Here is a 26458-nt window from a genome sequence, read left to right as displayed (position 1 = left end):
GGCCGCTCACCATGCTGCCGACGCTCGGGCGGCGCTGTCCCGTCCCGGGGGCTCTGCCCCCCTGCTTGGTCCGTGTGTCCTCCCTGCCCGCGGGGGGCACTTAGCAGAGTTCTCGGTCGGAGAAGCGCACCACGCAGCGGGAGTCCCTGCGGGCCCTGCGGACGGCAGCCATCTTCCCGGCGAGCAGGGCCGGCGGCGGGAGCGGCGGGACACGGCCCGGGCGAACCCGCCAGGTCAGAGCGCCGCCTCCCGCGCGGGCCGCTACGACGCGTGACCGCACAGACTCCCCGCCCCAGTGCGCACCGCGGCCCGTGTCGCCTGTGCCTCTCGCGGCGGCGCGGTGCAAGGCCTGCTGGGGAGCGTAGTCCGCGGCAGCACACCACGGGAAGGGCAGCAGAGCAAAGGCTGCCGGGAACTGTAGTCTCCGTGAGAGGGAATCCTGGCAGACGCGATCCCGGGGCGGGAGCCGAGGTAAAGTGGCGATGTCCCGGAACCGCGGTTTCCGCTGAGACTGCGGTCAGAGCGGGACCCTGGCACAGGCGAATTGCCGACGGGGTAACGGGAGAGCGCTCAGTGCCGCGGCTGTGGAGATAACAGCGGTACCGAGGCCACTGAATCGCGTGGCCCTGCTCATTTGCCCGTCCAGTTCAGTGAGCGCAGTTATCACCTGCTGTCAGCACACGCCTCGTCAGGTTTTCTAAAGTTCGATCAAACCTATTATTTTAAAGCGTATCACAATCTTTTTGTTTCAGAAGAAAACCACGTGTATGGATCCGTGAACCTTTGTGCATGTCTACTACCCTGAGCGTTTTCAGGAAGAGGATGAGGCAGCGTGTGTCGTCTCCGGAGGGGTAGGTGAGCGCTCAGGCTCGGGCAGCGGGAGCAGGATATGGGGATGCAAGGGCTGTGGGAGCCGGCATCGGCAGCGGCTTTCAGATCCAGGTGACTGTAGAGCTGCTCTGTGGAGAGGAGAGAGGCAAGGGGGCTGCCCGACAGGCCGGGCGCCGATCGCTGGCCGGGCAGCCGGAGGTGTTGGGGAGCAGGGCGGACTGGGTGCTGCTGCTGGCGGGCTGTGTGAGCAGTTGAGATGACACAGCGTGACCACCTGAGGTTTTCAATGGCGTGCTCAGTGGCTACAACTGGTTACTATCAGTGCAGCTTCTCGTTTGCAGTTGGAGTAAAAGCTGCTTTTCTCTTGGGTAGTGCTCACACTACCTGGGTGTGCCTCTTCGTAGATATTAAACGTTCCATATTGGTAAAAAATCCTTTACTGTGAAGGCGGTGAGCACTGGCACAGGTTACCCTAAGAAACTGTGGATCTGCCCATCCTCGACAGTGTTCAAGGCCAGTTTGGGTGGGGGTCTGAGCAATCTGGTGTAGTGAAAGGTGTCCCTGCCCATGGCAGAGGGGTTGAAACTAGATGATTTTAAAATCCAAATAATTCTATGATTGTTTCGTGAATGAAGAAGCCTTGCGTGTAACAACAGAAAAACGGCGTCCTGTGACTGTCACTGGGCTGAGAGCTAATATGTGATTATCATGTGGGATGTGATATAGATGGCTTAAAGCAGAAATCTCATGTAAGTGTACACCGCTCCTCCTAGTTTCACTGAGAATCATGCTTATCTATTGGAAGGAATTTGAGTCTTTATTATATATTCATGCAAATATAGAGATTAGCCTCTGACTAGATGGAGTGGGGGGAGGCACCCAGAGCTTTGTTTTTCCCCCTTTTCTGTTTTAGCAAATGAATATCTTGCCCTACACTGTACTCCTGCATTACAGCACCAGCTCATCCTGTCTTTCCAAACCCTGGGAATTAACTCTATGCTTTACTTTTTAAACCTAAGGGATGAAGTGTAAAATGAAGCTGACACTTCCTGAATCACTATTACAATCCTGATAATCAATTGTTTTAGCACAACTTTTTGTTCTTTGTTTTCTTTATTCTGCCCTTCCCATAACATCTTAGGTTGACCCTGTCACAGCCAGGGTGAATTGCTGGCACTTGGGTGAGGAAGGCAAGTGCCCCTCTATCAGCACTTAAAATATTGCTATTCTTCCCATTTGTTCACAGTTTGGTATTTCTGTGTTCTAGTTTTATTGTTTAACTCCTCTCTGAGATGGAGAGAGGCCTATCATCATTGTGGGGTTTGTGTTTGTTCGGCTGGGTTTTGTTTTCACAGAATCACAGACCCGTTAGGGTTGGTAAGGACCTCTGGAAGCCATCTAGACCCACTCCCCTGCCAAGGCAGGGTCACCTAGAGCTGGTTACACAGAAGCACCTCCAGGGTGGGTTTTCAATGTCTCCGGAGAGGGAGACCTCACAACCTCCCTGGTCAGCCTGTCACAGTGCTCTGCTACCCTCAATGTAATGAAATTCTTCCACACAGTTAATGGAACCTCATGTGTTTAAGTTTATGGCTATTGCTCCTCGTCTTGTCACTGGGTGCCACTGAAAAGAGTCTGGCACCATCTTCTTGGAACCCACCTTTGAGATATTTCTACGCATTAACGAAATCCATCCCCAGCCTTCTCCAGACTGAACAGGCACAGCTCCCTCAGTCTCTCATAAGAGAAGTGGTTCAGAGATGGTTTGGTTTGGTTTTGTCTCGCTAAAACCCAGCTCAGCGCCCCCTCTGCGAGGGGCCCGGAGCGGCTCCCCTGGCCGCAGTCGTGGGGCGCTGTCCCCCCGCGGGGAGCCCCGGCGGGCCGGGCCGGGGGTACGGGGGGCCGGGCCGGGCGGGGGCCGGAGCCGCGCCATGAGCCGAGCCAGGCCCGCGCGGGGCCGCTCTGGGCCGCAGCTGCTCCGCGGGGCGGCGGGGCCGCGGAGCCGCCATTCCGAGCCTGTCCGCGGGGCGGGCCGGAGCGGGGAGACACGTCCGCGGTGAGTCCCGCCGGCCACGGGCACGGGCACGCAGGGACCCATAGAGCGAGGAACCCGCGTTCCCATACAGCGAGGAACGGGAGCGGGGACACTCGGGTGTACAGGGGCCGAGGCTGGGGATCGGGCGCCGCCGCAGCGCGGAGGCCGGGCGGGAGCCGGGACCTGTCCTGAGCGGCCGTCCCGCCATCGCACATCTGTCCGTGCCTTGGTGTGCAGCTCATGGGGCACCCCCAGAGCCCTGGCTAACAAACGCGGCAGCCGCTGGGACCGAGCCCGTGGGCACCCACGGCTTTGAACCGCGCCTTCCTCACTGCTTCCTGCTCGTAATACCTTCAAGTAATTGCCACAACACAGGACAGGTTTTAAAAGGCACATGCTGTTTGTTTACTTTCTGCGTTTCTCAGCTGTGGCAGAGTCAGTCAGTTTCGCTTTCAGTTCTCCGTGCTTCGGTACTTAGGACGTATTTAAACGGTTCATAAGCGAAATAGTAGGTTTGAGTTGAATTTAGTAAATACTCTTGAGACATTGAATTAGGGTTGCTGTTAAAGGCGTTTTACTATTTGATTTTTGTGGGGGAAAAAGTGTATAGGTGAGGTAGAGTCTGAACACGGTGTTACAACATCGTGAAAATAAGGGGTTTACATTTTACTCTTTAGTATCAACACACTTTTTACTTAAAGATATTTTTGCAGTTTATATTTGCATCCTCTAACGATGTGAATTTGTGTAGATTGTACTTTTAGATTAGCTGATACATGTAGTTCTGCAGACTGCTTGTCGGAGACTGATGTTATACACTGATTTCAGTGGGACTCGGCCCAAACAGTCTGAAGGCCGAGTAAAGCAGATTTTTAAAACAATCTCACTATTAAGTTCAACCAGAAACGGTGTTGATTGAGTTATCCAGAGAAGACTTGATTTAGATTTTGTCAGCGGGTTTTCATAGAGGTGGATTTGTGCTTCTATGGGAGCTGGGTTAACTTCTGTGCATCGTGCCATGTTTTTTAACGTGTCTGACGGGTTTGGGTTTTTTGTTACTGTTATTTTTTGTTTCGTTGGATTGTTAGGTTTTTTTTAGGTCCTTGTGTGTGTGTATGTGTTGTTTTGGGGGTTTTATTGTTTTGGGATTTTTTGGGGGGGTTGTGGTTTTTGGGGGGTCGGTTGGTTTGGGTTTGGGGGTTTTTGGGGTTTTTTTAGGGGTTTTGTTTGATTTGGATGGGGGTTGGGTTTTTGTGTTTTGTTATTTTGTTTGGATTTGGTGGGGGGGTGTTGTTTTTGGGGGGTTGTTGTTTGCAGGTTTTTGTTTGTTTGTTTGTTTTCTCTACTCACTTTTATTCCTCAAAAGTATTTTAATTAGTCTGTTTTGGTCACACTTGACACCAGAGCTAGAATTACAAAGATAATTTCATACAAGTTTTGTGAAAATTGGTGGCTCTGGAAAGCAAAGGGACTTAAATTTGTATCCTCAGTAAGGAATAAGCAGTTAGGTTTGCCACTTCATCTGTTTAAGTCATGAGACAATCAATCTATCCAGACATTTGTGATTATTGCTAGTAGTGTTAAACTTCTTTAGTTTCGCCGTGGTTATCAAATGAGGCAAGGGTGCTCCTCCACTCTTCAGTCATAGTTCCCTGAAAGGGATATGTAAATGGTAATTCAAGGACAACATAAGAGTGTGTGAATTGTAAGACATGACAGCTATTAGGATCACAGTTTCAGAACATTGCCATCAGGGCAGTATGTGCAGTAAAGTCTGCTAGTCAACTATGTGTTGATTTGAAATTACTGTATAAAATTGTTTGGATATTAATAAATTCTAGATTTTAAGACTAGAAGAACATTTAAGATATTGTCATTGTTTGAAATTTTGTTGCCAAGAATCTGAATAAGGGTTTTTGAGTTGCTGTCCAGTCACTGACCAGTTGGAATAAGCAGGTTAAAGCTTTTTAACCTGGATGCAGACCACTGAGCATAGCTTTATGCTATTCAGGTGCACAACCTGAAAACCAGCAAAAAAGGAACTGGTATTCCAAACTGCTGTTGTTACAAACAGGCTCTGTGTTCCTTTGCAATAAGTACAAAATGTGGGGTTAGGTCTCTAGTATAAGGTGCTCAGTCCTGATTCTCTGTAGTAGTGAGTGTGTGGAAAGAAACAGGGCTGCTACAGGGCAGTTCCTCCTGCTTGCCTGAGACGCTACCCAGTGTCTGAGATAGATTTAGAGACATGCTGCGCAATGGGTAAAATTGTCAAAAGGTCTTCTAACTTCAGATTTCCTGGTCTTTAGTCCCGTATCAGTATTAGTAGGGCTAGTAGGCTTAGAAGATGGAAAATAAAGGATGGTCACAACATCTTGCATCTACAGGATTGTGGCTTTGCATTGATGTCAGTTCAGAGTTCCAGTAGCATAATCCAATTACTTCTAAAATCATAATACGGCTTTGTGAAATAAGGAAGATATAAGGTTGCTACAAAAAAAATTGTGAAAATGTAGTTAAAATACACGTCACAGACGGTAAAAGTCAAAAGCCATGAATTGTTGTCTTTTTAGGAGATGAAGAATAAGAGAATGCTGTGACCAAATTTTCATTGCGGGGGAATTCTGTTTTATTTCAAATGTATGGTTAGTTTACATAGAATAGATTATATTTTTTCTAAACTGTAGTGGAGAAAATACCAGCAACAATTACATTAAACTAGAAACAAGAAATTTTTTGTTTTGTTATCCAGCAGAGATTCTGTAGATGCCCCATCCCTGGAAGAATTTAAGGCCAGACTGGGTCAGGCTTTGAGCAGCCTGGGTACTGGAAGCTGTCTCAGCCCACGGCACAGGAAATGGAACTAGATGATTTTTAAGGTGCCTTCTAATCCAAACCATTCTATGATTTTTTTGTTCATGCAGTGTCACAACAAAAGATCAGATAGATAATCTCATGTAGCTACTATTCTAGGGACTGATTCATGCTTAGGGTTACTGTAGTAAAATACATTTGGTCTTACCTGACGTGAATGTAATATTCTTCCTTTGCACGCTGTGTTTAAAGGAATGCATATGGCTATGCTGTATCACATAGGACCTTATGGAAATTCAGGATATTGGTTTAACTGATGGCAGTGTGACTTGTAAGATGGTGACTTACATGACTAAGAATTTGGCTAGGACAGATCCCCCCTCCTATTGTATTGTAAAGCTTCATTATTTTCTGGTAAGAGATTGTTTTCTTCAGGCCAGAAAACTTTATCCTGTGACTTCAGCAATAGTGTCTCCCATCAGGGCTGCCTGCAAGCTTGCTGTAAGGTACCTTTAACTTTAGCATAGGAGTAGCTTTGGGGATTACACCGTCCCATCCAGATACAGGCTGGCCCTTTCTGCTGAGAGACCGAGACAAGTGTTTGTGTATGGCTGACAGGGACTGTTCTCTTGGAGGAGAGTGGAATCTGCAAACAAGCAATTTCAGATGGGTACAGAAATCAAATGGTTTATGTTCTGTGCTTTCAGACCAAAGGCTAAGTCTTGAAAACATGATTCCTGCAACTGTTCACACTGTCCTGAGTGCTCTATATTTATGCTGCCACAGAAAGAACTGGTTACACTCGGAGGAGAAAAAACACAGGAAACGTCAAGGACTGAAATGTGCTTGCAGCTAAAGTATCTTCATCATGAATAGGTACAAAACTATCAGACAGCTTGGTGATGGGACCTACGGCTCTGTTCTCCTAGGGAGAAGCATTGAATCTGGAGAGCTAATAGCCATTAAAAAGTAAGTGCTTTCATAGATTGCTTAATAATGTATAGTCCAGGTTTTTCCTTTCTAGGTCCACATCGACTTGGTCATGCTGGTTTGAGTACTACACATTCCATGCAGCTTTTTAATATGGAGTTGTGTTTCAGCAGTGTGAAAAAGTTCCTTTATCTCAGCAGGAGATAAAGGGAGTGAGACATATAGGCTTACTGTGTAACAGCACTCTACTGCTATGTGCAGTCAAATGTGTGTTTTATGTATTATTTAGAGTATTCTGCAATGCTGCTTTGAAATATACAGCCTTTTTGCTGCTGCTTACATGGAACATATATTTTGTAGCTAATTTTTAATGGAATATTAATAGTGCAGTGATAACACAACTGATCTCATTGTCCATTATCTGTATCTTTTATGCTATTATATGTTGGTCTTTTCAGCTTAAGATATTCTTGAAATTCCTGGAGAAATTCACTTGATTTTCTCTTCTCCTTCAGCAGTGACCTTAGTTTGTAAATGGCTTATTTGTCCTAGCTATGGTAAGAGACAGCTGTAAAGCATTGCAGGCACCTTCCTGAAATACCGACCATGACCATGACAAGGGACAGACTTGTCAAAAGGGCTTTCAGTACAATGCTGTTTTGTATGAACAGTCAATAGCTGGCTTTATCAACTTTCTAAATCCCTTGTGCTAAGGGTATTTTGCCTATATCAGACCTTGCTAGAAGCACCTTTAATTTTCAGTTTGTCACATGGGAAAAATTCAGAAAAATCAGAACGAGCCAAAAGTATTCTCTTAGCTTAGGTGTTAATGCCGGTCCTTTGTTAAAAAGAATTGTCCCAGTAATTGAGTGCACTAGACTGTAAGTACAAAAACAGTCCTTAAAAAAAAAACCCAAAAAAAAAAACCCCAAGAAAATCATCCAGACCCCTTCATGACATGAAGTGCTTGTGGTTCTTAAACTACTCTAATTGTAAGAGCTGATTTCAAACTGGAAACTTGCTACAATAACAAGTAATACTGAATTATCATCAAAGGCAAAGACTCGGATCTTAAGAGAGTGCCTAACTCCCTCTGAAATCCAGACTCTACATGGTTGAATATTTTTGTAAGTTTTAATCTGTGATCTTCTGTATGTGTTTATGTGTGAGCCTTCATCCTTTTGGTCCTAAAGCATAGCCTCAAAGAACTGAGTGGTAATCAAAATGCATATGAACACACAGGACCATACATTACACACAAATACTGTGTTCAGAGTTGCTATCTAGCTTAGGAGGAAACTGCCACACAATGTGTTTCTGTTAGAGCACAGTTGTTTATAAGCTTGAAAGGGAGAGTAGAATTCAAAAAGCAGTTGGCATGATAGAAGCACCTTGCAAGGGAAGGAGAAACATGGGGAGCAGTGGACAAAGGAAAATGTGGAAATACAGCAAGATATTAAAATAACAGAGAAGAGAGGCAAGGAGAATATGATAAAACTTGAACCCAGTGAAGAGATTGGATCTTCATTTGATTTGTTTCAAAACCTTCCTCTAAGTTGTTCATAACTGTCAAAACTACCCTTGTTCTTTTTACAGTTAGACTCCACCACATTGTTACACCAGAAAGAAAAATAGCATGCCTGAGCTTGTTGAAGGCTCTGAATTATTTTCAGCAAGATATATATAAAGAAAAATGCAATCCTGTGTAATAGTAGTTATTATTTGACTGTAATTCCATTTGAGTGTGTATTCTAATAAATCTACTTGACTATACCTTGTCTAGAGATGTAAAGTGTTTTGGCAAAGGAGCTAACATCTCACATTTTGATGGAAGAATTAAATCGTTAAGATGCAGTGAGACTTTTGGTTCTAAGAACAGCTTATGTTTTCAATGCTTTAGTCATTATTTTCTCCTCACTTTTGTAGAATGAAGAGAAAGTTTTATTCCTGGGAGGAGTGCATGAACCTTCGAGAAGTTAAGGTACTTGTTTTGTTTAATAGTTGACTTCAAATTAGACTGTTACTGTCACATTTGGGGGTAACATCAAATTCTTTACAACTCTTCCGTCATAACACTACTCCCAAAGTGAGCTGTAGCATATGACATTACAGTTCTGTTTTTTGACTCTGCATTGGAAGGAAGTGCTGATAGTCTTTTAAAAATGCTTATTGAAATTCTGTATTCTTACAAAAATTATTTGGCTGTAGAGAGCTGATTCCTCCCTGCATTGAGGGGTATGTGAGTGAGAGCTTTCCTGTCACAACACCTGGAGTTGATAGGTGTTTGTTTTTCAGAGCTTGAGAACATATGCCCTTTGCACAGCATTAACTTTTGTATGTGCAGCTATAGTTGGCTTGGGGACAGACATTTAGCATTAAATTCTGATGCTGATGAAACACTGGGGGTAGGCTCTAGGGACATCCTTAATTTAGTCAGCACTGAAAACATGCAGACAACCTAGGTAATTTTTCTTACAGTACCATGTAAAAATGGACATCAAATACACTGAAAATTGAAAAAGAAAAGAGGAGGAAGACCCAAGTTTTCTGGTTTTGGTAGGGTAGATTTAGTTTTCTTTGTAGGAACTTCTATGGGTCTGTGTTTTGGATTTCTGACCAAAACAGTCTTGACAACACAGGCATGTTTTAGTTATTGTTGAGCAGTGCTTTCACAACCTCAGGCCTTCTCTGTTTTTCATGCTTCCTTGTCAGTGAGTAGGCTGAAGGTGGGCAAAAGGCTGGGAGGGGACACAGCCAGGACAGCTGACCAGAGGGACATCCCATGTGACGTTGTGCTGAGCAACAAAAGCTCAGGGAAGGAGGAGGAAGCAGGAGACCTTCAGGGTGAGGGCATATGATTCCCAAGTAACCATTATATGTGATGGAGCCCTGCTGTACTGGAGGTGGCTGAGCACCTGCCTGCCCATGGGAAGCAGTTAATGAATTCCTTACTTTGCTTTGCTTGCATGCTTGCCTTTACTATATCTCAGCCTATGAGTTGTCTCACTTTCTGTCCTTCTGATTATTTTCCCCATCCCACTTGGGCCCACTTGTGGGCTCAGCTGCCCACAAAGGTTAATCCGCAATACTAAGGAAGTCTTTCCTGGGTTGTTTTTAGTCTTGACTCTAACCTGACTGTTGCCAGTGCAGGTGCAGGAAGAGTGTGAATCCTGCCATTAGGAAGTTTCTTACAGAGAAAATGCAATTGTTTTGGTGCTTACTTACAGTGATAGCAGATAGCTGGCTTCTGAATGACCAGCACACATTAAATTGCAGCATAGACTGTATATGTATATGGTAATACTTGGAGATCCGGTCTTTGTTCTCAGAGTTGTCTGATTATTTAAGACACCAAAGAGTTTTTGAAGTTAATCCTTCTGCAGCAGTGAAATAAGTTGGTTTGGGTTTTTTTTTCTTCACTATATTATTACCCTTGTAAAATCTTGTGTGTATTTTCTGTTTCTAGTCTTTGAAGAAATTAAACCATGCCAACGTGGTAAAGCTGAAAGAAGTTATCAGGGAAAATGATCATCTGTATTTTGTATTTGAATACATGAAGGAAAATCTTTATCAGCTAATGAAAGAGAGGTATGTAAGAGCATCATCCATTCCTGATATGTATTAATTGTGTAATGTGCTTTTAACACCTCTGATACTGTTCAAAAGGCTTTGGATCATTTGTTTAGGTTTGAATCACTATCATTAAAGCTGCAGGCTGCAGTAGGAGCTGTGACTGTCACCTTTGAACATATCCCAGCCAGTCTAGTGTGAGTTTCCAGTGTCTTGTCCCAGATTAGTGTGGTAGGGGAGTAGGGTGTTCTTTTAAGATGTAGCAACTGTGGGCTTTTAATGGTAAATTTTGTGCCAAGGGACAAATAAGTATTTCCTCTGTAGCTAGAAAAAAAATTAGGCAAATACGAAAAGCTAACTAGAAGTTTTATTTGTCATTACTACCTTTTATCTTTGGTTCATTGGATAGCATCAGCTAATATATGAATTTAATCATTAATATTTATTTCTTCGCTTTTATTCCACAGAAACAAACTGTTCCCTGAGTCTACAGTTAGGAATATTATGTATCAGATCCTGCAAGGGCTTGCATTTATTCATAAGCATGGTAAGTTACGTTTTAGCTATAAACATCCTGAATTAGAGACAGATAGTGTTTTGTAAGTTTTTTGATTAATACACAAGCAATTACTTCACTAACTTTAGTAGGGGGAATGATCAAAAGAATGGCTCTGTATGAGAGATTCAGATTTCTGAAAACACCTGTGTTCTATAGTTGCCTAATCTTTCTTTCTGGAGGTTTGCTCAGTTCCTTTTCTGTAGATTTTCACTTTCTCAGTCTGGCAGCTGGCCACTCTCAAGCTTGTTGGATGTTAATGAACACATTTCGTGGTAGATTTAAAGGTCCTCTGAGACTGAGAATAAAGAAGAAATTATTCTTTTCTCAAGGTACATGCCAGATACCTGAATAAAACACGTTCTTTATAAGATACATTTAAAGTAATAAAGTTTGAGTGACAAGCAGCTTTCCTTGCATGGGCTTCCAACTAATATTTGCAACAGTGATAAAAGCTAAAGCTGATGTACCAGCCAGTAGTAACAACAATAACTCACTTAACTGATAAAAAAAATCTCAAAACAGACACCTTGTTTTAACAAAAGCTTCCTCACTGTTTTTTGCTGACCTGTGCAATTCTGTCTGCTAGATGCACTGTAGGGTGTGTTGCTGGGCAGCTCTCTGGGTTATCAGAAGAAAACTGACATCAGTGGCCAAAGTCCTGGAAGTGAAAGGCATATAAGGGCCACCATTACAGTTCACTTGAAGAACATGTTTAATTGTGTTTTGCAAAATATTTTCCAGCTAATGATTTTATTCACACTTCTAATGGGGCTTGGATACTCATCTGAAACCTAACTATAAATTCCAGTCTGTTTCAGTGACATACATAATATGTAAAAACAGAAAAATATTATGATTGATTTGGAAAAATCTAAGCCAGCTTTTTTCAGTAAATTGTAAAATGGATCACAGCCTTTCAGAACAGCTTTTATTGCTATTAACTTACTATAGCTGTGAAGACTGAACAGTTCTATGTCAAAACTGTCTTTTTCACTGACCTGCTACCACACTAGACTTGTATTTCTGCCAAGATATTGCAAATGTAGTTAAGAGCACCTGGAAATGTTTGGCAAGTCCAACAGGATGGTTGTGATGATTTGTGGCTCACAGTGTAAGAATGAGTGTCCCAAGGTTCTCTCGGAAGTGTTTCGGAAAAAAGTCACATGAATATTTTTTCCCTCTCTGTATTTCTCTGTTCTGCTCCTGTGTGGCATAGAAGTGCTTGTCAACTAAACTTCTTACATTCTTTGTCCATCCAAACTTTTAAGCATCTTTTTATATTTGAATACACAACAGATTGCTCTTTTTACAAGTCTGTCATGAAATAAATTGCCTCACAAGCATTCTCTTGGTGCATGTTTGTGCAGCAAAATACAGAAGTGATTGTACTAAATGCTAAGAACAGGCTTGACTGCTTTACCTGGTACCTTTCACAAAGAAGCAGTAGTTCAAGCTGGCACCAGAATATCAACTCAACATCCCTAGGAAGGATGCAGTCTCCTGGTTAGTAGATACCTACAGCACTATGTCTTCAGTGCTGTTATGCATTAATCTAACAAACAATAACAAAAAAGCTAATCTAGTTATACTGGACAATGTAGACACATCCTATGTCAATGCTTAGTCCATTTTCTGTGAGAGCATATTCAAAGCTGTGGAAAAAGTATGTTGGTAATATTGGAGTCTCTGAGAAGGAGCTCAGAGAGCTCTAGTAAAGTACTACAGACGGAGCTGTATCTAGGAATGGTGGTTCAGAAGCTTGCAAGAAACAAGCATAAGGACAATATTTCCAGGCTAATAGTGGAGGCAAATTTCAGAGATGGTAGTCAATGATACTCCAACCCTCTTCTCTCCTTTGTATTGAAAGAGTTCTTGCCAAATATTCATTCATGATCAGTTTTTGCTGAATGCAGGGAGCAGTAAAAAAATGCACTGAGATCCTCTTACATCGTGTTGAATAGCTGAGTGCTTGCAGATTATGTTCTCAGATTTAAAAAAAAAGTTCAAAGTGCAAAAAAACCCCTCATTTTAATTTATATTCTGTTTAAAATAAAATTTTATGTAACTGATTGATAACTTACTTGTGTCAGTTTCAAATTAGAATTAAACTAGCATTAAAATGGTGGAATTCTTTATGTTAGAGAAGTGTCACTTGAAAGAGAGCTGTCTTGAATAAATACTCTGAATTGTTGCAAGGTGGCCAATTTGTGTATACTGTTCTTCACAATTTTAGATGAAAAACATTGTACTGATCAGCTCTGCTGATCTCATATGACTTTGATGTCTGTGTGGTGCTATTCCAGCTTCAATGCTAAGAACTAAAGCAAAACAATCCAGTTGGAAAATAAAGGATACAGTTGCGAGTGACATTGCAATCCACATCAATATTTCATTTGAATTTCAGGGTTCTTTCACAGGGACTTGAAACCTGAAAACCTGCTTTGCATGGGACCAGAACTTGTGAAAATTGCAGATTTTGGCTTAGCCCGAGAAATCCGATCTCGACCTCCTTACACTGATTATGTATCCACAAGATGGTAAGTGCTTGTACTCACCTACGTAGTAGGAACTTGTAATCAACACTTGAAAGTAGTACTGTACTGAATTTGGGCTGATTGTTATACTGCTTTTAATGCCTCAGGGTTATGAGACTTTTATTTAAGCTTGGTATAATTTGAAAAGCTTCAGTTAGTGCAAGACAGTTTACAAATAACAGCAGCACAGGAGCAGAGAGGGAGTGTGGTAAGGCTGGTGGGAACACGCTAGGATTGCTGTGTGTCAGGAAGGTGTAAGAGAGTTTACAGAAGCTTATGTGGTTTTAATAAAAAGTCTGTGTACTGGAGACAAGAGGAGGTTTTTGAAGAATGTTTGTTCTTAATAGCTAAGAATGAAGAGGTGAGTGATTTAATGTATGTTAGAATTGTGTTGATTGTTGGGATTTCCTTTTCTGTCTTTTTTCTACAGGTACAGGGCTCCTGAAGTACTTCTGAGATCCACCTGCTATAGTTCTCCAATAGATATTTGGGCTGTTGGCTGCATAATGGCAGAAGTTTACACGCTGAGGCCTCTCTTCCCAGGCGCCAGTGAAATTGATACTATATTCAAAATTTGCCAAGTCTTAGGGACGCCAAAAAAGGTAACTGAAGTGATACTCCAGACTGCAGTAATCCTGGAGCTGTTCTACAATACACAATGGCATGGTAGCAGTAAGCATAAAAATAATAAATTTTCCTGATTACTGTTAATTCATGGTATTACATAGACATATATTAGATACATAGGGTATCAGATAAAATAAACTAAATTAAAACTTATTTTCTGTGCAGTAATTATGCTATAAAAGCTGACACATAGAGGAGGAGAAATAGACCCCTGCACAGCAAACGAAATCCTTAGACTGGGATTTCATTAGGTGGGAATTTAAATTTTCTCTTGTACATTGCATATAAACCTATAGTTTAAGAGGTTAAAAATTGAGATCCTGTCAAGATTCCTACTTCCTGACTATTTGTGCCCTTGACTCTGTCAGATGTACAGCAAGACTCACCTCTCACCAGAGGTTTGAGGTGAAGATTTTTAGTGAAATTTTCAGTGTAAGACCAGAGTAAGCTGGACATGGTCTGTTACTGGTAGAATATGTACTAATGTGCTTAGGCATTGATACTTTACAGCTGAACTTTATTTGTGTTTGGAAATCTCACTCTTCCAGAACGACTGGCCTGAAGGCTACCAACTTTCAGCTTCCATGAATTTTCGCTGGCCTCAGTGTGTACCTAACAACCTAAAAACTCTCATACCTAATGCTAGCAGTGAAGCGGTGCAGCTCATGAGAGACATGCTGCAGTGGGACCCCAAAAAGCGGCCAACAGCTAGTCAGGTTTGATTTCGTTTTTTTTCTCTGCTTGTGATTTTTCTCTTTTACTGCAAGGAACAGTCATTTAGCAGTGGCTCAGGGGTGCAGTTCTTAGAAGGGAAAAGAGAATCCCAGAACAATTTGCCAGACAAAGGAGGGTAATTAAGAGAGAGTAATCAATCTTTTGCATGAAACATCAGCTGCTTGGGGTATGTGCTCAGTGATCAAAGGTGTGACTGCAGCATGTAAATACACTTGAATTAAATGTAATCCAGTCACTGACTAGCAGCAGAGCGAAGGTAGGATGAATGGCTGAAGGCTGTGATGCTGTTCTTTCATTGTGGTAGGCCAAAGAATGACTGGAATCTGGTTCAACCACCTTTCCCTAGGCAACCTGTGCCAGTGCTCAGTTACTCTCAGGGTAAAAAAGTATTTCTTGGTGTTCAGAAGGAGCTTCCTGTGTTTCAGTTTGTGCCAGTTGTCACTGGGCACCCCTGAAGAGAGACTCGCTCAATCTTCTTTGCACGTTCCCTTCTGGTTTTTTGCATACTTTGATAAGATCAAGAACCTTCTCCTCTCCAGGCTGAATAGTCCCAATTCTGTCTTTGCTCATACATGAGATCCAGTCTCTTAATCACCTTTGTGGCCCTTTGCTGGAGTCTCTTCATTATGTCCATCTCTCTCCTCTGTTGGGGAGGCCTAAACTGGACACAGCAGTCCAGTCATGGCCTCACCTATACTGAACAGAGGGGAAGAATCACTGCTCTTTACCTGCTGGCAACAGTCCTGTTCAGGCAGCCCAGGAGTTAGTCTTATTTGCAGCAAGAGTGTATTTGGTAGCCCTTCCATGTTCTACTTGGTGTCTACCAGGTCCTTTCCTGCAAAGCTGCTTTCCAGGTAATTGACCCCAGCATGCACTGGTGCACGTGATTATTCCTTCCCAGGACTTTTTATTTATCCTTGTTAACTTGATGAGGTTCCTGTCAGCCCATTTCACCAGCCTGCCGAAGTCCCACAGGGTGGCAGCACAGCCAGCCAGCGTGTCACCACCTCCTTCCGCTTGTCACATCAGCAAACTCACTGAGGGTGCACTCTGCACTACCAGCGACATCATTAATGAAGGTGTTGGAACAGTATTTGCCCCAGTATTGACCTCTGGGGAGCACAGATACTTTCTGGCCTCCAACCAAGACTTTGTTCCACTGATTGCCACCCTTGGGCCTGGCCTTTCAGCCAGCTGTTAGTCCACCTTGCTCTCTGTTCTTCCAGCCTAGTGTTGCCTGGATAAGGCTTGCTTTTGCAGGGCAGCTGCTGCTCAAGTGCATTGCAGATATGTTCTGTACATAAGCATTGCCCAAGTCATCAGTACTGCACACAGGTGGTGGTGGCTGCTGGTTTCAGATAGTACTCAACTAATAAAATGAGTAGCGCACCTTTTGGAAAACAGATGTGTTTCTGGGTTCAAATCTGACACTTGACTTCAAGGGCCATAGCTGAACCTTTGTGATTTAATTAGACCTTCAGTACAAATTGCAATAAAAAGCTTGAAATGTAATTAAAATAGTTTAAAAATGAAATAAATTAAGAATTCTTAAAAGTAATGAAGAACAAAAAAACCAGACTGTAATGGTATTAAGAGCATTAACAAATGTTTTACAGTAAAGGACAAATAGAGTGAGGAATCTGAACTTTTAGAAGCTTTTTGCAGTAAGAAGTCTTTGGGAAAGGGAGTATGTCTGAAGCATCAAGACAGATTAATTGCCTTTACTGACAACTTCCTAATTACTTGTAAGGTGGGATAAAAGTAATTCTACTGACTAACTTTACTAACTTGTCAGAAAAGGTAGAGGCTAGTTTCCATAAGAGCTGTATTTCTTTCACTTAATTCAAATTGTCTCAGAAATGAAGAATAGAAGAGGTGGGATGTCTGTTGGGGTCACTGAGTTTTGCTGGCTGAATCTGTAATGATGAGGGGGGATGTGTTTGCACGTGCACACACAAAGAGACGGCATGTAATGAAACATGTCTTTAGATGCCATATACCTGGTTAACTATCTTAATCTGCAGAACCTTTCCTTCTGTACTAGTCCACAGAAGATTTGATCTCTTGAAACTTTTCTGCTGTTGCAACATTTTTTTGAAGTGGATTGTGCTCACTAGAATCTAGTGTTGAAGGACATGTCTTCTGCTGTTTCCTACCCTATTAAAAAAAAGGAAATTAAATTTGTACTGACACATAGGACTGGGGTAATGAAAAACTTAGGTTTTCTAAGCTTAACATCTTTATTACTTTTTAGGCACTTCGATACTCATACTTCCAGGTTGGGCATGCCCTGGGCATTCAGGAACTGGGAAAACAAAAGGAACTGCATAATAAATCATCTCTGCATATTAAGCCTGTCCCTCCAGCACAGCCCCCTCCAAAACCTCATGCCCGAATTTCATCAAGGCCTTTTCAACAAAGCCAGTCTTCTCAGCACGTGGTGTATGCATGTAAAACAGACAACTCTGGGGCTGAGCACAGTGACTACTTACAGGAGGACAAATCTAACCAGGTTCTTCTGCCTGCAATTCACAATAAGGTTCCTCAGCAGGTAAAGGTCCATCTAGCATAAGATAAGCTTTCTGATATACTGCCTAATTTTTTCCTTGTGTTTCTTTTTCTTGTTCTCTTCCAAGGTTCTTGTACTTCACTAAAAGGATAGTGAGCAGAACTAAAAAATGGTTCCAATGTTCCAGCTTTCTGCTAGAAACTGGAAGTTCCTCTACTGAAATATAAATCCAGTTGCTGTAAAACTAGAAAGTGAATTTCTCATTTTATAGACATTTTGTTGTTGATCCCTTTGTTGTAAAGCACCACTTACAGGATGACACTGATTTCATGAGTAAAAAGGATGTACAGTGTTCAAAATATTAATGGGATTGATGCCATTATTAAGCTAAATAGTACTGAAATGAGGGAAAGGAGACTATTGCCTTTATCCATTTAAGGCATCCAGTTTATTGACTGGGAATAATAGTCCCTTTGGTCTACCATGCTGGACGTGGAAACCAACAGATTCTTCCTGAAGCATGAGAATGTACCCTTTCTGTCTACTAATGAGACTGGGTTCATAAAATAGATGATGAGAGCAGACAATGCAAATGCTGCTGCTACAGGGTCAGTCATAAGCAGGGTCTGTACTGACCACTGTCACACAAAGTCAGAATGTACTGCTGGGCCTGAATGATTGAACAGACACAGATTTGTACCTGTGCTGTCTTGAAAGAGAAAGAAAATGTCTAGACACAGGCTTGTGGAAACATAAGCATTCATGCAGTTTTATACTCCCAACATGGGTTTAGAAGTAAAAATTTAGTATAAGGTAATGGTTTGGGAGGTGCATACTGAAGCATGAATAGAATTGGAATTGAGACCCAAGAAATTTCTTTTTCTCTGTTAGTTCAAGATGCTTTATTGCAGGACAAAATGTAGAAGATATATAATAATGTCAGCAGGCTACAGATTGTAATCTTAGCATGTTTAATGGAAGTTCAAGATTGTGTTGTTACAGCTTTACTACCACTATTACTCTTAAAGATTGAGGAAAAAAAAAATCCTCTTTGTTCCTGTCACTTAGTTTGTGGTCTAAGCATGTAGGTTTGTTTCTTTTTGATCTTTATAATAGAAAACATCTCCTGGGTCTGAGAATATAAATGGTGAACTTAAACCAAAACCTAGGCGAAGATGGGGACATCTTCCTAGGACAGTTAAGAGTTCTGAAGACTGGGATGACTTGGAAGACATTGATTTCAGCTCTTCTATCATGAGAATGGACTTGAAAAATAAGAGGCAGAATGATGAAACTCTTTGTAGGTAAGGGATTTGTTATGTGTATATGCTATTTGGTCTATTTCTTTGGTCTTTTCCTCTTTCTTAATAATGTTGCTCTTCATGCTTTCTTTGTATTTGGAAATGTATATATATACAATTTTGTGTTCTTTTTTTTCCCCACTGAGAATGATAACTGGCTTAAGTCTCCCCAAGTTAATTTTTTTAATACATACTTTTCAATTTTACATGTGGACCATTTTGATATATTCCATGCATATAAGCTGTTTTGGGTAAGTCCTAGCTGAAGTTTCCATGGATGGTATAAAGAAGAGAGAAGCTTATTGATTTATAAAAACTTGAAAAGCAGTATATAAGGGAACTAGAAGCACAAATCTGATTTTCAGGTACACTTGTATGACTTCGGGTTGGTAATATTCCCTGTTTTCTGTGTGTTTGTGATGTAGCAAACATAATAAGAAAATTATTCCTGGAGATGGGATGGAGTTGAGAAAGTCAGCTGTGCATAAACTTGTGCTATAAGAGCTGGACTACATGTACCAATTTTTGTGTTTCAGATTTGAAAGCATTTTGGACCTGAAGCCTTTGGATGCTGTAGGCTCTGGCAGCAGTGCACGAACTTCCCATGCAACCTTTTTGCGGCAAGACACTCCCACATTGCGAGTTTCTGCAGCAAAGCAACACTACTTAAACCATTCTAGGTATCGACCTGGTCAGTAAAAAATGCTTTTCTTTTCTTCCTGCAATTCCAAGAGTATGAAATAGTCAGTGGTACATTAGCCCTTAGTCTTTGAACTTGCGGAGGGGGGCTACTGCTCAAAGAACATGATGACAGAAAGAGCTTTCCTAATGTAGATGGCCATGACACAGACTGCATTGTAGTAGTCTAGCAACTGAGAAGTACTGCTTACAAACAAGGGAAAAGGACTGTTGGTACTTCTTCCTCCTGATGGATACTCTTTTACATGGAAGTGCATTAGAAAATGTCTGTATATGTGCCAGACTATTCCCTGTCTCCCTAAAAAGTGTAAGACTGGTCTTCTAGAGTGGAAAAGAAAGTGCCATGTGTTTACCTTATGAGCATATAATACCATGAACTACAGGCAAACTAGTAATGGGAATATTCTTTGCTGCAGTTTGGAGTTAAGTAAAATGCAGATCTATGTCTCTATAGAGAATTACATGCCTGTCTTCATGATAACCTCTGCTGTACTGACACCAGTGCTGGGGCAGGATGAAGTACAGGAGGCAGACAGTATGTCTGCCAGTATTTAAAATGAGATGAGTATAAATGTATTCTTTCTCATGATTTCTATTCATAAAGGTAGTGTTAGCTATTTATTCACTTGTACTAACTACTTCTTCAAAATTAAGTAAACTAGAAGGTATTGTGACAGCAAACTCAGTCTTTTTTCTTGAAGCAACTGAATTTCAAATTGTCTCGCTTAGATGGAGTTTTGGTAGCTAAAACTTGTTTTACTAGAGATTGTAGAACACATTGATCCCAAGACTGCTTTAGCCTTATCATAACTTGTGAGTGCATCCTTGAATGTTAGGTACCCTGCTTAAATACAAATACTAGGTGTCATCTGAACTGTAGTGCCAGCTGTGTGCGTAATCTGAGGTTTCAGTAGACACACCAAAGAAGAGTACAGTACGATGAGCAATGGAATTGCCATTATTGCCTCTCAGGTTATCTTGTCACTGTTAGGCTTTTGTAAGAACCACAGATTTCACGTACATAGCAAGGTTCACTTTCTGTGACATGAGAATATTTGTGGCCTTGATGTAAGGACCCTGTCCTGTGACATAAGCAGCCATTGATGCTAGTGGAACTACTTACATTGTAATGTTTGCAGGATTAGGGCCTGTGCCTAGTTACCATTCCTGTATTATGAGAGGATGGAGAGTGACTGAGAGAGTCACTAAGAGAGAGAAGTAATCCTTGCATTTTTGCAATATAGGAATAAGCACCAGGAATAGCATAGTCTCCACTTCAAACAAAGAGTCTGTTCCATCTAATCACTGGCCCAGTTCTGGTTTGTCTGGGAAGACTTCTGGTTTGGGAGGAAGTACTACCAGCAGGATGAATTCAGGTAAGAAGGTGTGCTTAAGACTGAGAAATGATAATATGTGATGTCTGTGCAATTCCCCACCAGTGTATTTTTGAGTCATCCATTTCTAAAATGTTGTCAGCTCCTAAGATACCTGCTAACCCAGTCTTTCCGTTGTGTTAAAATGAGCACTCTTCTTTGGGAGACTGTCTTAAATTGAAGCATAGTAATTTTTTCTGATGAATCATCACAAGTCTGAAGTACCCCATGCATAGAAGGCTGGACAGCTTAGGTCTGTTCTACCTGAAATACTTCATCTTGATTTCAATTTCCCTCTTCAGTTTCTTTAAGTCATGTTTTCTGGTTTCCAAATTATTTTAGTCCACTTGGTGCATAAACTGTCATTACAGGAGAAATAATTTCATTATTTCTGGTATAAATTGAATTAGCCATACACACCACTATCATTACATGAATTAAGCAAAGAAAATCTATTATGTCTTTCAATTGATGTTTAAAATAATGTAGTAATTTTAGTTTTAAAAATTCAGACATAAAGCAAAACTATTCAATTTTTCTTCTTCAGTTTTTTTTTTGGCAGTTGGTATTCAGGTATTTAATCACTGTTGTTTAAGTTGAAGTAACTAATTTGTAGATTTTTACATTAGTTTTTATCAGATAGAATATGTTGATAAATACATTGATGTTCTTAGATTGTATCTACATATTTCCTCTCTAAACCGTGGCTTCAGGTTTTCATGTGATACAGTTCTGCAGAGCCATACTTCTTTTGCATATGTCGTTTTAAAAGTGTTTTATTGCCAAAATTTGTGTTGAATCTTGACCCAAAGAAACATTCTGGGCCTCTAGAAAATCAGGTTAAAAAAACCCAAAAAACAACAACTTAAAGTTTTGCATGTAATTTAATCAGAAAATTAATTCTTCTTTAAAGAATTAATGTTCTTTGAAGATTCAAGATGGGAGGACACTGTAAATAGCTAAACTACATAAGAACCTTTATATTCGTAGCACGTCTCCTACCTGGCTCTTTTACAAGTTTTTGCTTTTTTTGTAGCAGCATAGGATTTCATTAGACTTTTTTTTTTTATTTATTACCGTCATTTCCCACCATAGGCTTTGCCACTGCTCTACTACAGCGTAAGCACATGTGTGATGGCTCTGCTTTGTGCACGATACCTTGTTTAGTGTTCCTCTGTGCTATAACTCCAGACTGTTTTGTTCCATTTCTATGGCTTATCCTATAGATCAGTTAAATCTGTTGCTGCTCCTCTTAGGGACAAGTTTTATAGCTGGCTTTTAAAACTTGAAATGTGAATCTGTACCACATTTTTAAGTTGTGCTCTCACAGGCTTCACTAAGAGCTTTGTAGTGCCGAAGCTCCAGACTCACTACATAGAAACCAAGAGTCAGTATATTCTTAGTATATAGTTGCTGAAAGTCAAGCAAGATCATTTCAGCTGAAATGCTAAATTTTGGAACCTTTGGGAAACCTTGAAGAAGCTGAGCTGTCAGGGAGAATTGCCATTCTCCCTGACAGGTACTCTTTGTACCTGTTCTCCATTCATCTCTAATGCAGTCTGATGCTGACAGTCTCCTGAATACAGGTGTATATATATAGTAGCTGTGGATTTCAAGTGTCTTCAATTAAGTTCTTGTTTTGATCAGTCCATGATCAGGCTTGGTCTTGAACATGATCCCTCAGGGCACATCTTTGTCACATGTTGACAGTGTGGGAGATTGATTGTGTTCAGGTGTTCCTGCCATTTCTTTCAGGGCCCATAGGATCAAGTGGTCTAACAAGTGCTTATGTCCCTTCATTTCTGAAGAAGGAAGTAGGTTCTGCTGGGCAGAGGGTTCAGTTAGCACCAGTTGTGGATCCATCTTCTGGTAAGTCCAGTACTGAAGTTCTCTTGGTCCTTTGGTCAGTACTCTGGTAATGCTGTATGTATGCAGCACTGACTGAACTACTTATCTTTGCTTTATTTTATTTGTCAGTATATGACTGACTGGAAATATTGTTTGTAACCTTGTAGAACTTCATACGGAGAAGGATTTGGTTTGTTTTTACTTTTGTTTATTAAATATGTGAGTTTGTCTGCAGCTTATTTCAGTGGGACCTAGAGGTTGGTGTGAGAGCTGAAACAGAATTCACACTTGTCAGATCAGTGACATAAATACTCCTTGTCTGCTAAAGTTTTAGGGATTGGATCTACTCACTATTGTTTCACATCAGCAAACTTTGTTAAAAACGGAGACTTATTTCCTGAAGAAGTAAGGATCTGGACCTGCACTCAGTTGTTGTTCAGTATGGACAGCTCTCACTAAACCCTTATATCACAGAATTTTTTTGTCCTTTAGATTTTGCATCTCTGACATCAGTCAGACCCCTACTTGGATGGCCATCATTCAGTTCACCTACCAAAAGTTCGCCGAGGTTAATGCCTCTGCCGCCGGCAGCAGAGCCAATCCACGGGCGCGTTGACTGGTCTGCGAAGTACGGCGCTCACCGGTGACCTGGGAAATACCCTCTGACCAGTGCCTGCTTCCCAGGAAGTGGTGGCCAACATGAGACCATTTCATAGTGGTTTATATACCTGTACATTTAAAGGGAGTAGATCTTCCATGAACGAGACATTTTGAAGGGTTTTTTTACTTACTTGCATTAATCTGAATGCAATCTTGTACCTTTTTGTATGAAAATGTTTTGTTATATACTTGGGTCCAGTTATTTTCATGCAAGTGATACATTTTGTATATAAGGCTTAGGGCATTTGGCATTTTTATACAGCAAATTTTTATAAGGAACTTTCAGAGAAATTAATTTTTTTTATTAGATTCAACTTTTTTATACGCGTGGATAAAAAAACCCACGGTGCAATATTGCAGTGAAAGGAGAAGTACTGAGGAAGGGGCATTCATTAGACATTTTCTGAAGTATATGTACTAATTGAGGCTGTGTAATTTCAAGTGATGCCATGTCTCAATGCCACACTTCCGTTGTCCTATGCTCATAGCTTTGTGCTGACATCAGAAGAGTGAGTGACTTAACAGTCTTAAACCCTCCTTTGCAGTCACTGAGAAACTGCTGAAAGATAGTGGGAGGCACCTTTTTTTTTAATTTATTTTTGCCTTTAAAAGAATTTTTGTTGGACTGCTATTCAAATTTACCAAATCTGAGGGCTCTTGTTTGGTGAGGGGTAAATTCTCTTCTGTACATCTGTTTTCTGACATAGTGTTCCTTTTTCCTGCTCAAAAGTTGTTCTTTGGCATTGTTCACTATGAAACAGAATGTGGACCTACCTCTGTTAAATTAATGTAAATGGTCTAATGATTTCTAAGGAGAAAAAGTAGATTCTATTTCTTCTTTTTCTTTTGTTGTGATTGTTAGTTCTGAAGACATATTAAAGACCATATTAACAATTAATAAATCAATAAAATTAATAAAACTGGTTTCAGAGTAACAAAATATTAATGATGTGCCAGCAACATAAGGAAACAAGATCTATGCAGCCGACTTACTTTTCACAACTGTTTTAAATGGCTGCTGTTTTAAATCACTTAAGGGAAGAAAATCAAAAAAAGCCCAAAACAACCTGGAGGAAATGATTCAGTCTAACCTTACTTATGTTTATACTCAGTTCTTCTTCATTCAATACATCTTCATTTACAATGTGAAGAATATGTCAGCTTCCATAAATTAGGCCCAGAGGCTCTACAGGAAAAAATGGGATCTTATATGGTCCTGTTAAGAAAATGTTGTAAAACTGTGGTAGATTTCACTGAAATTGATACAGTTCTTTGAAGATCAGTTTAACTCCATTTATGAGAGTATGATTTATATCAACTTCTAGAGAAAAGAAAGTAGCCCCATAATCTGGTTTAGTTCTGCTCTGGAAAGGAGTGTCGGAGTCCAGCCATCAGCTGAAGATTCTTTTAGATCACAGAACATTTGTCTGTTCCTGCACCTCCTTGTACAGAAGAAAGGTAAAACTCTTCAGTGCTGTGGGAGAACACCTCCATAGCTGTGTTCTGGAGTGGTGCTGCCAAAGCTTAAGTGTGCTGGAAAAAATGCATCTCCCTGCAGAAGGGTGCAGAAATGCTTATCTTCCTGAGCTCATTGTGTGATCAGCTAAGGAAGATTGTTTGTTTAAGAGATTTAAATCCAGCCTAAAGAGATCAGTTCTCAGCTTCCAGCTGTTTCACAGGAACCGAATGGCTGTGTGTCTGCAAGATCCTCTGCATGGGATCTGCCAGCACACACAAGGGGCAGATGCTGTGGCCTTGAGACTGAGAACCAATTCTGACCTTTTAGGTGCTTCCCATGGTGAACATGTGGGATTTTGAAGAAATTATACCCTAAGGTAGGCTGCTGGCTCAGTACTACAGGGGGAACCACAGGGAGCACTGGTCACTGTTTGCTTTTATGGGCTCAGGCCCCAGTGAGACAGTACAAGGCAAAGAGGGAACAAAGTGTGCATGTAAGACTTACACATGCCAAAGACATCTTCTGTGTCTTGCTGCTCTTTGGGCATAGCAAGTACTAACTCCAAACCATACCTAACTGCTTCCACAGCAGTGATGCCAGTGCTTAGCAGTAAAGTAAAACAGCCATTTCTGAAGTGCACACTGGTGGGTGTCTGTGGGTAAGTGGAAACGGAAATATGTATATTTGTGTTAGAACTGGAAAGATAGTTGTTCCTCTTGGTGGAAATAAATACCCATATTTATGTCTACATTTAATTTAATTTATTTTATCACCAGGTAATTTGTCTCAAGAATGAACAATGATACCTATCCCAGTATCCCTAGACCTAAGTAGGCTATTTAAGTAGTCTGGTCTGTACACTTAGTTCCTATGAGTGGAAGGAGACAAATCATGGGAACAGGCAGCTGAGGCTTGGATTCATCATACCTAAGCATGAGCTCCTTTGTTGTGAGGTGACTCACCCCTTGTGAGTGAGAATCATGTCAAAAGAAATCTGTCTCATTTGAGAACATACTAACATTCTGGAGATCCCTGGGTCTCTCCACTAAGGAGGGGGACAACTCTGTGAGATTCAAGTAACACAGGATAAATTTGAACCTGGCCTGTAATCTCTGAACCTTTATCAGGCCATCAGTGATTCTTTTCACTATAGTATTCAGGCTTTAGTCAGTCCAGTGAAAAGATTAGATAAATAAATTGTATTTCTACTTTTCTTTTCTTTGTATCTCCTTTCCTAACTTTGAAGCCTTATATTTTGGGGAAAAAAGCTAATAATCTGGACATTCAGAATCACAGCTAGTTTTAACTTAGTGACACAGAAAATCAGCTATATGTAATGGCTGTAGCCTTTACTCAAGCAGATTCTTACTTACGATGGAAAAGTTCATTTTAAGCAGGACGGAGCTGAGTTTATGTATTTTACCGTGCTGTCTCTGTGCAATACAGGTATGGAAAAGATGGAGGTCTTTATATATTGAAATCTGGCCGAGCAGCATATCTGAGAATTTATGATATTTAACCTACTATTTTGTGCTTTAATATTTAGCAGCGTCTTTGTGGAAAATGTTTTTAGAATTGTACTGTTTACATTTTCTTGGGCTTAGGCATAACATGTAATAATAAAGGGGTCTGACATTGGATTCATTACCCCTGTAATCCAGATTTTCCAAAATGTAGTGTGTAAGTGCCATGATGTTAGTGAGGAAAAAAAAAAAAAAAGCCAGAAAACCCACTCCCATGATGTTCCTGTGTCTGATATGGCTGTTGATATGAGCAGGATGTTCTGTAATGTGAGGGGAAAACATGTACTGAAAGAACATTGTAGAACTTAGTATGGAAGGAGGGGGTGGAATTGTCAGAGATGGGGAGAACTAATGGTTCTTGTTTTTTCAGTATTTTTGTTCAGAAACATTCTGAATGCTATTTCATTCTTTCTGTGTCAAATGTCCTACCCAGAATAAAGTTATCCTTAAAGAA

The 26458-nt window shown here is 41.0% G+C and overlaps 2 protein-coding genes across 16 annotated transcripts in view; one reads left to right on the top strand and one right to left on the bottom strand.

Annotated features, from left to right (window-relative positions):
• The window catches only part of FBXO9 (F-box protein 9), a 19816-nt gene extending 19410 nt beyond the window's left edge, over positions 1–406 (bottom strand). Inside the window, exon 1 of the mRNA XM_023922496.2 lies at positions 11–406. Coding sequence (XP_023778264.2) covers positions 11–13 — 3 coding nt within the window. The 5' untranslated portion in view covers positions 14–406. The remainder of the gene's footprint in view (positions 1–10) is intronic.
• Positions 295–26458, top strand: CILK1 (ciliogenesis associated kinase 1). Of its 15 annotated transcripts, none has more exons than XM_086876052.1 (15): positions 295–471; positions 753–855; positions 6464–6646; positions 8534–8588; positions 10074–10195; positions 10645–10724; positions 13141–13273; positions 13701–13872; positions 14446–14613; positions 16887–17183; positions 18258–18445; positions 18979–19133; positions 20386–20517; positions 22270–22383; positions 22855–26458. In XM_086876052.1, exons 3-15 carry the CDS (start codon positions 6546–6548, stop codon positions 23007–23009), a joined length of 1872 nt encoding a protein of 623 aa, XP_086732178.1. In that variant the 5' UTR covers positions 295–471; positions 753–855; positions 6464–6545; the 3' UTR covers positions 23010–26458. The 15 variants fall into 15 exon arrangements, with proteins under 15 accessions (XP_086732178.1, XP_086732177.1, XP_086732174.1 ...); XM_086876051.1 differs by having other exon boundaries at positions 338–471; positions 6385–6646; XM_086876048.1 differs by having other exon boundaries at positions 343–471; positions 753–851.

This window comes from Cyanistes caeruleus, chromosome 2 (genome assembly GCF_971803275.1).
Source record: "Cyanistes caeruleus chromosome 2, bCyaCae1.hap1.1, whole genome shotgun sequence".
NCBI lineage: Eukaryota > Metazoa > Chordata > Aves > Passeriformes > Paridae > Cyanistes > Cyanistes caeruleus.
The sequence above is the reverse complement of the archived record's forward strand: the minus strand, read 5'-3'. Positions and strand labels throughout refer to the sequence as shown.